The sequence below is a fragment of the Capsicum annuum genome, chromosome 2 (genome assembly GCF_002878395.1).
Source record: "Capsicum annuum cultivar UCD-10X-F1 chromosome 2, UCD10Xv1.1, whole genome shotgun sequence".
Lineage (NCBI taxonomy): Eukaryota > Viridiplantae > Streptophyta > Magnoliopsida > Solanales > Solanaceae > Capsicum > Capsicum annuum.
The window spans coordinates 130,380,828-130,391,580 of NC_061112.1; the positions used below are offsets into that span (position 1 = coordinate 130,380,828).

A 10,753-nucleotide genomic window follows, 5' to 3' on the forward strand; every position below is an offset into this window, starting at 1 on the left:
CTCCCCCCCCCCCCCCCCCGCGCTAATTTTTAAAATTATTTTTTACAAAAAAAATTCTAAACTTTTTCTTACCCCACCCTACTACCTATTTTGACACCCTCACCCACCCGCGTACCAACCCCCTTCTCTAAAAAAGATTTAATTTTTTTTATTTTTTTTTAAAAAAAAAAAAGATTCTAAAATGTATTTTTACACTTTAGCTAAACACTAAAATGTATTTTTTGAAAAATATTTTTTCATTCACCAACCAAATACTTAAAAAATATTTTTCATCCACTAACCAAACATAAGAAAACAAGAAATCAACTTGTTTTCCAGGAAAACATTTTCTAGGAAAATATTTTCCATGGGAAACATTTTCCTTCATACCAAACACACCCTTAATGTAGCAAATCTCTATCATATGATTAAAGATATAAACTTTTAAATGCATCAAATTTTGTTGTTTATATGAGTAAGTTATACAAATTATCTTGTAAGACTTGGCTCCTTGAAAAATACTACCACATAGTTAATATGTTTTGTGTATTCATGTTTTATAATTCATGATTTCGTGTCTCCTTAGAACTCAAGGATACAACAATACGAGTCTATGGAAGAGATCCTGGTCAATGTTTGGAGCCCATTATTGGGTTGCTCAAGAATTTTTGTGGGCAAACCACAGAAATCCCTTAACTAAAGAAAGTAATTACATATATTTCCCTCTTGGTTTCTTTCTCCCTATTTTTAGCAAACTTACTAATAAATTAGGTCATTCCTTGTACATGTGTCGGATGTATGAGGGAAACATTAATTCCTTAATTTAAGGAAGGTGTAATGATTAGATTCTTTACTTTTCCTGAAATTAGGGATCTAATTAGATAGCTTTATAATTTTTTTATGTGTTAGATAAAAGCATTAACTTGTATTTGAATTTCAAAGGCTATGACCTAATTAGCTAGCTTTAGTTTTTTTTCGTGCTGGATGAAGATATTTACTTTTATTTGAATTTCAAAGTCAATGTTAATGGCCCTAATTTTTTTTTTCTGATTTTGTAATTTAGGAATCAAGATCCCAAAAATTGAATCATCCAATTAATGTTTATCTTTCTCTCTCTCTATTCTCTCTCTTAAAGTTTTTCTCATTCTCACAATTTAACTTGTACTAAAATGTTAGGGAGATATATGTCCATGAAGAACAACCTCTGAAGAACATGAAGAACACAAGCTTTTTGAATGGTTTTCTTTAACAACCTCTGAAGAACATGAAGAATACAAACAACATTCAAAAATGATAAATTGATTCACATGTATGATATTTTATTTTTTTATGTAATCTTGGATCAATTTTTTTTTTATTGTAATGTTGGATTAAAAAAAGATTTCCTCTATATTCGTTCTTCAGTACTACTAAAATCAAAATGAATATACCCATCACACTGTTCTATGATATTTTCCTTTGCTTCTTATTAAAGATTGCAAAAATTAGGATGTCAAAATATTAAAATATTTTTGAGTTGGTTATGAAAATTTTCAATGTTACATTTGCTCCCTTTTTGTATAATATGTTAGCATATATTAAAGCTTATGTATAATGAAAGTTTGTCATTCCATTAAACTTGCGAATGTATAATATGTTGTTATACATTCAAATCATTGTATAATGAATTAAACTGTGCCGATCCAATAAGCATTCAAATGTATAATGTTGGTTCACATATATGATAAATTGATTAACATGTATGACAGCATAATAATTCATACATCCTGCCAAGTGTGATGGTCAATGTATGATGAAACAATTTTTCCTTAATTTGAGGTAATTGAAATGATAAATTACTTTACTTTTCTTTAATTGATGGCAATAATTAGCTACTTTAACTTTTTGATGGATACTAATAGTAAATGATATTTGAGAGGAAGAAAAGTATTGGAATCCATATTTTTTTTAAATTTTTTTTATAAGTCTTGGAATATATTTTTAGAAAAATAAAGACCACACTTTTGATATGTTAGTTCAGTTGTATGACAGTAGGTTCAAATGTATGACAGTAGGTTCAGATGTATGATATGTTGGTTCAGATGTATGACAGTAGGTTCAGATGTATGATATGTTGGTTCAGATGTATGATATGTTGGTTCAAATGTATGACAGTAGGTTCAGATGTATGATAGCACATGCGAAAATTAATAAAAATTGTTAGACATATATGAGGGTAACTTATTCATCTAACAATTTATATTAGACTCTACTAAAAGTACATCTCTACATGTATGAGGGTAACTTATACACCTAAAAATCATTCATAACCATTATTAAACAACACATAAATGTATGATGATTTTTTATACATCTAACAATTTATATCATAATTAGCTAACATAGGAGGTTCATTTATACATTAAAAAATAAAATCATACAAACATTAAACAACTTATGGTCATGTATGAGGATAAGTTATACATGTATAAATAGACTGCATTAATGTATAATATAGTCCAGTGCTGGATGTAATAAAAATTTAATTAACTCATAATGAAAATATAGAATATGTGTTGTTGATATGATGTTTCTAACAATAACTTATGTTACATGTTATTATACATGACATGATTGCAGTTGGATAGCTAGAAAGGTTGGAAAGGTTGTTGCCTCTTTTGGAAGTCTTTGTCCAGACTTTTCAAATCCTTATTTTCTTCTTTATTTTTTTATAAGTCTTGGAATATATTTTAAGACAAACAAAGATCACACTTTTGATATGTTGGTTCAGATGTATAATTGTAGGTTCAGATGTATGGCAGTAGGTTCAGATGTATGATATGTCGGTTCAGATGTATGATAGTAGGTTTAGATATATGATATATTGGTTTAGATGTACGACGTAGGTTCAGATGTATGATATGTTGGTTCAGAGACAGTAGGTTCAGATGTATGGTAGCACATGTCAAAATTAATATAAGTTGTTAGACATGATTGCAGGTAACTTATTCATTTACGAACAAATTGCATTAATGTATAATAAAATCAACACTAACCGCTATAGAGTTGCACATATATGAGGGTAACTTACACATCTAACAATTCATATTAGACTTTACTAAAAGTACATCTCAACATGTTAGCATACATTAAAACCTATGTATAATGAAACTTTGTCAATCCAGTAAACTTGCGAATGTATAATATGTTGTTATACGTTCAAATCGTTGTATAATGAAAGTGTGCCGTTCCAATAAACATTCGAATGTATAATATTGGTTCACATGTATGATAAATTGGTTCACATGTATGACATCATAATTATATATTGATTCACATGTATGATAAATTTTTTTACATGTATGATATCATATTCTAAGTTCACAAGCCTTGGATTCTATTTTACAATTTCAACAAGAGGTGACCTTTTTGAAAAAGTTGTTTTAAGATAAACAAAGACCACACTTATTTCTTCTTATTTTTGCATCAACCCACTACTATTTGAATGGTCTTCTTCAACAACATTTGAAAAACATGAAGAACACAAACAACATTAAAAAAATGATAAATTGGTTTCACATGTATGATTTGTTTTGTTTTTTTGTAACAAGAAAATCAAAAATCTAACTTGTACTAGATGAAAAAAAATTAAAAAAAAAACGAACTACTAAACTTGAATAGGATTGAAGAATAATGAAATTTGAACATGCAAATGAAGAATAAATGGAAACCCCCTTAATTAGTAAAGTTGAACTTGACAGAAAAAAATTAATGAACTAGAATATTAAATACAATTAAATCTTGATAACTTACTATATACAAATCAAAGATCTAACTTGTACTATATGAAAAAAAAAAAACCCAAAAAAACAAAATACTAAACTTGAATAGGATTGAAAAATAATGAAATTTGAACATGCAAATGAAGAAAAAATAGAAACCCCCCTTAATTGATAAAGTTGAACTTCATAGAAAAAAAATTAATGAACTAAATTATTAAACACAATTAAATCTTGATAACTTACAATTTGTTAACCACTAGATTGAAGTTACTTCAATTTTCCCGTAGAAGGTGTTTTCAAAAATGAAGTACAATTCATATGACTAATGGGAGAAGTAGAGAGTGAAAGAAGAAAGGAGCATTAGAGAGTGAAAGAACAGGGCAAAAGCTGCCAAATGAACTAAATTAATTTCTTTTTCCTTAATTTATGGTATAAAGTAGAAAACTTTTCTCTTTCTTTAGCTTTTTTGTTGGAAAAAGAATCTTCTCCCACATGTATAATATGTAAGAGAGAGAAATTCTTTAAGGGATTTATGTAATTAATTTGGAGGTTTGTGTAATTAGGTAAAGTTGATTGATGCATATATGTAATTCTTCTAATTTTTGTTTTTTGGACCCCGAGAGTTGTAGCCAAAGTAATACTAGCTTTATTTTCCTAATGGCGCAGTGTTCTATTCAAAAGTTCTTAAAAATTTAAGCATTATGGGTCATTTGCACCTCTGTTTCTATGTTATGCTAGTCTTTTAATTTATATCACTTGTTACAAATAAATTTCCTTAATTTTCTCATAATAATGTCCTACAAGTTATGCCCCGTGTCGTTTATACACTTATGTCATGCTAGACATAAGTTCGATTGCTAAGAGCAAAAAATAAAAAGACCATTACATTTGAAGGGCAAAATTTAAAAATCAACCTATTCAAATGGCAAACCTTTCAATTAAATGTCCATTGTGTAAAAGATACTTATATCTTGAGACCTTAAGAGCTATTTAGCTAGCATTTGACCATAAATTTTTAAATAGTTTTGACAAGTTATTTTTAGGTGAAAATTTGGGTGAATTTTCACCATATGTTTGACCACAATATTTGAGAAATATGTTTTACCTTTAAAAGTTCATAGCAATCGACATTTATATATTTCCCAAATAATGACAAATTATATGAACAAACAATATTTGTCAATTTTTTTTTCTTCAAAAAACTACTTGAAAAATTTAGGACCAAACGGGTCCTTAGTATCTAGCGATGACACAAGTTTATAGGATTCTCTTCTTGTCCCTACAAATTACTCTTCCACATAATTATTCAAAAGGGGAAGATAGGTATTATTTACATAAACACCTGCTGGTCTCAACTACAAATTAACTTCATTTTTTACCATTCTTCTTAGGTCTGTGCAAATTTTGGTTCAAACCGTTAATTCGAATCGATAATGTGTTTATCGAGTTAACGGGTCGATTATTTTAATTATCAGGTCGGGTGTCGGTTTTATAATTTATGTTATTGAGTTTTCGGTTCGAACCACGATTTAATTTTTTTTATCGGGTGGCCCAATAATCCGATAACATTTTAATAGGCTGGGCTATTTGACACCAATTAAATCCACCCAAGGCCCTAATGCCTATCTACCCACTGGCCCAAGACCCAAGTTCACCAACCAATTATTTACAAGGTATTAGGGTTTACTCCTCTTGTTTTTCCATTCTCAGTTTTTCACACCTCTCGGCTCTCAGTCAGCTCTCAATACTCACACCTCTGATCTCACATAATCATAATTCAACATTCACAAAATTGAAAACGTTGCTCAAATTCAAAAATCTAGAGACGAAAACTTCTTGTTGTTGACAAGATCAAAATTGGTGGACTTGGGTCTTGGGCCAGTGGGTAGATATTTTACTGAAGATGGAAAATTCGAAATTGGTAACTTCTTGTTGTTGACAATACGAAAACTTGCTGAAGATCGAAGGTCAATATTTTTTTACTGAAGATTGAAGGTCAAAAAAATTCAGATAACAATTTTTGAAATATCTCATTTGCATGTTCAATTTCTGCTGCTGTTGATAGTCTTCTGCTTCATCTTCAATTTCTATATAATCTCGATTTTAGTATGCTAATTAAGGACTAGCTCACTTGCATCATTGCATGTCCTTCGATCTTGTCATCTTGAGACTTGAATAGCAGATTTTAATAATTGGATAGTAACTTGCTTGGCTGGCTTATATTGGAGTTGAACTAAGCTCTTCAAGGTCTGTGTTTTGATGTTTTTATGCTATAAAACCGTTTAAAGTTTACATTTTGTTAGATGTGTGTTGTTCTTTTATTGTTAGTTTGATGTGTATTTGGTTTATATTGAAGTTGAACAAAACTCTTCAAGATTTGTTTTTTGATCTTTTTGATGCTATGGTAATGGAACTGTTTAAAGTTCATATTTTGCTAGATGGTGTTGTACCTTATTGATAGTTTATATGTATTTGGTTTATATTGGAGTTGAACGGAATTGTGCTTCCTCCTCTTCAGAGCTTGTTTTCAGATCTTTTATGCTATGAAAACTGTTCAAAGTTCACATTTTTTAGATGGGTGTTAATTTAACTGAATGTTGCAGAGTTGTTGCCTCAACTTTAAATTATACTTTAAATTTTAAAATTTAAATGTTAACGGTTTAACCCGATAACCGAACCGATAACAATAAATTACCGATAAATCGATAACCGATAAGCCGATATCTTAATGGTTCTTAATGGTTTAGCTTTATTGCAAGCGATAATCAATGTGTCAAACCGATAAACTTCAAAACCGAACCGACCGATATGCAGCCCTAAAATCGTCTTTGGCCGTCTCTTGAGTTTTCAGCAAAAGTTGAGCTTGAGCCTTGAATACCGAGTTTTTGGTCTACTGAATACTGATATTATCGGTTTGAAAGAGTGACTTGAGAGGCGTAGTGAAATGAAATCTGAAAATTGAAATGGGAATAAACCTAAATCTCTCTAGGGTAATGGACGGTGGACTTGGGAAATGGGACTAGGTGGTGGGCCAGTGGGTAATGGACTTGGGAATTATGGTATGGGCTGTGTTACGTGTATTTGACTATCAGGTTTTTGGGTGGCCCGATAAAAAATTTAATAAAACCGAGCCCCGAACCGATAAACAGGTAATGAAAAATTTAAAACCGACACCCGACAAGTTAAAAATCCGACCCAATAAATAAATTATTGGTTCGGGTTAACGGTTTGAACCAAAATTTGAGCAGCCCTAGACGATTTGCTGCTTGGTTGTTGTTATTCCGCTCAACAGGTAATAATTTTTGCTCAATCTTATGTTAAAGTCCAAAATTCTTCTGCTTCATCTTCCATTTCTGTCCAATCTTCGATGTATTATGCTAAGTACCATCTCATTTGCATCACTTTTAACCTATAATATATGTTTATACAACCTATAAGTATCGAGGCCAAAGACTGAATTTCTGTTTTCTGTTTTCTGGAATTTTGCACACTGATTTTCTAGTTTCTGGAATTTGCACAATAAATAGATCATAATTTTTGTGTAAGCTGTTGGTTTACTAGTTTCTGCCTTTCTGGATCTGATTAAGAAATTCCTACTGTTTGATGATTGATTATTTATTGTTTGAAGCAATACCTGCAGTTCTATGCATAAACTGCTTAGGTAAGAGGGGTACAATGATTTTTGTTAGAGAATATATGCCTAAACAAAGCCATTCAGATTGTAAATTGAAGCACATTAGAAAATGATATAGAAAGTCCAGAGTAAATAGAAGCAGAAGATTCTTTGAGTTTTTTTTTGTTTCTTCATTTTCTACCTTACTATTATTGTAGGTTTCAATTCTATAAATATCTGTTATAGTTTTATAAGTTGGAGCTCCATTATTCTTTTATGTATACTAGGGCTGTGCAAATTTCGGTTCAAACTGTTAGCCCGAACCAATAATTGCTTTATCGGGTTAACGGTTCGTTTTTTTTCAATATCGGGTCGGTTGTCGGTTTAAAATTTTCAATTAACGGGTTATCGGTTCGGGACTCGGGTTTCATTATTTTTTTATCGGGCCACCCGATAACCTGATAAAAAAATAGTAAAAATTACATCTATACACAACTTATCTTTCCATAATTACATAAAATCCCAACTACATAAACTTATTACAAAAATCCGAACTTTTTACTTTTCTCTCTCTGAAGTTCATATACATAAGAAGTTCCCTTTCCTTCAACATTGTTTCCCCTAATATTACGGCTCAAATCAAGCACCGGTTACCATTTTTCAAACAAGCCGTAATGGACTACAACTGCTAGCATTCAATTTTATCTCATTCCCTCCTTTATCATTATTATTTTTATGATTTGGGGTCAGGTATCTGTCTTCTACTTTTGCTTAACCGATTTTTTGGGAGTTTGGGGAGGAACAGTTTGTTGCATATTCTTATTAAGCCATTTATTTGGGTTTCAACTTTACCAAATTTTAGTTGTTATAGTTTGATTGTATTTTTTTTCTTTTCAAAATCTTCTATTTGAAATACTAAATTAAAGACTTAGTACTAAGTAAATGGAGGATTCTCCTTTGTTTAGTTTAGGATTAACTCCTCTTGAGCAGAATGAACTTTCAAATTTGGTTGTTGGGTTCGTTTTAGGAGTTTTTGATTATGAAGAACCTAACTTTGATGAAAACAGATCTAAATACCGTAACGACCCCACTAAGATGAAGAAGATTAAAAAAGCTGCTGCTGAAAAGTCAAAAAGAGCAATTGGAGAATCCTCACGAAAAGCAAAAAATGATGATACTGCACGTCTGCGTCTACCGAAGGTATATATTTTCTTAACATACACTACTGATTTATGTATCTGGCTTACTTGATAGTTGTGTAGTTCATATACATCTCAAATGCTTTGTATATGGTTTCAAATTTTTGTTCTGAATTGTTGAGGTAATGTACAACTTCTATGTATATGGTACATATACATATTAAGTGTATTGTATATGTTTTCAATTATAAGTTTTGGGTAGTCATTGAGGCAACGTTTTGCTTCTATGTATATGTTACATATACATAGAAACTGCGTTTATATTGTTTCGGTTTTTTGTTATGGATTGGTGAGGCAATGAAGATATGCTATGTATCTGGTAAAATATACATAGCATCTATGTATATTTTACCAGATACATAGCACATCTTCATTGCCTCAGAACTGGACATTACATGAACTGGATATGTAATTTTTACATGTTGACAACATATGCTCACATATGATGTATTGTTTCATTTTCAATAGGGTATGAAGTACTGGATTAAAAAGGTCCCTGCTCATCCATTGCATTTCGGTAGTTATTGTAACCAAAATTTTGGAGAACACATTAAGGAATATTTGGGTGAAGAAGTTTTAAATTTATTCCGTGAAACAATTTTTGGTTCATTTCTAGACATGCCGCTGTGCAATTATCAGGGCCAAATATCCAAATGCTTGCTTATGCTAGAGATAGAGCAAGACGACTCGGAGGAAATTCATGTTTATGTGCAGGGAACCATTCTGAAGTTTTCTATTATTGAGTATGTCATTATATCCGGGCTTAAATGTTCAGGGAACAGACATCTCGTTCAGATTGGGCAAATGTTGAAGCATATAGGGATAAGATGAGTCAAAGGACACAGTTTTTGAATCAACATCCCTTTGATGTTGAGTATGTTCAGAACATTATGCAACAAGAATGCGATAGTGTATTAAGTATATTTTTATATTATTATTTGCGCAATATTACTGTCCATGTGTTAGATAGAATAATGTAATTGTTTCTTTGCTTGCAAGTACTACGAATTGACTTGTTAGCCTTTTGTATTCATGTCAGGGACTGTGGAGTCTATGTTATTGGGTATGCAGAATAATGTAATTGTTTCTTTGCTTGCAAGTACTACGAATTGACTTGTTAGCCTTTTGTATTCATGTCAGGGACTGTGGAGTCTATGTTATTGGGTATGCAGAATACTTAAGTGAAGGAATGAACGTGTCTTCTGATGGTTTTGATGCAATATACCATCACATGCGTTACGCATCACTCATTCAAAAGTACGGTATGCAGAAAACAAAAAGAGGATATGTCTGTGAAAATGATGACCCTCCAAGACCAAGGACAAGAACCATCCCAATTCCAGATGAAAGTGGAATAGTTTGCATTGAGTAGTGCCACTGGAGAATATTGTGATGAACTTTTGGTGTTTTGTTCGAATTTGTTTAGAAAGTACAATGTTAAAGATTTCTTCTTAATATGTATTTGTTAAGAATTATAAACTATTAAATCATCACTATGTTTCAAGTGCATGGTTTGAACGTCGAATATGAAACAATGTGTTCATGCTTAATATGTTCTTCATTACCTATGTTAAGACATTTTTAACATATATTAACTATGTATTGCTACTGGATAATATTTTGCATATGAAAACATTTTTCCTATATTAATTATTCACTTGTATAGTGATTACGAATAGACTTTTTTTTTTTATGTATATGTTTACATATACATAGCACAATACAAATCATAAATTTGTATAATAAACTGATAGTCATTGGATATATATGTTCACACATACATAGCACACTAAAAAACTTAATCTTGTACGTTGAAAAATATACATGATTGATTATCAATTTTTAAAAAATAAACACTGATGAGTGAGTTTTATGTCACTATTTTATGTATGTTATCTATTAAGTACGCCTCATTTTTCAGTTAGACACTTCAAGTAGCTACTAACTGTGTTATTTTGACACTTTTTCTAACTTCAAGTAGCTACTAACTGTGTTATTTTGACACTTTTTTTATAATCAACTGATTTTACAAAGTGTGTATAATACACACATTTGCTAACATGACATACGGCCAATTAAAAAAAGGCATGTGACATTCTTGTTTAAAATAATAATTTTAAATAAATTATAATTTAAAAAATTAATTTTTAAATAATTAACTTTAATTTTAAATAAAAAATCAATAAATAAATGACCTCTCC

At 30.6% G+C, this 10,753-nt stretch overlaps 1 protein-coding gene across 1 annotated transcript; it reads left to right on the forward strand.

Moving 5' to 3' along the window:
- Nucleotides 1-5,522: 5,522 nt before the first annotated feature.
- LOC107859435 lies at nt 5,523-9,478 on the forward strand (the record flags this gene model as incomplete). The annotated part of the gene is given in 3 exon segments (XM_047406965.1): nt 5,523-5,707; nt 8,421-8,553; nt 9,021-9,478. Coding segments are annotated over 2 exon segments (468 nt in total). The 5' UTR covers nt 5,523-5,707; nt 8,421-8,448.
- Nucleotides 9,479-10,753: the final 1,275 nt, after the last annotated feature.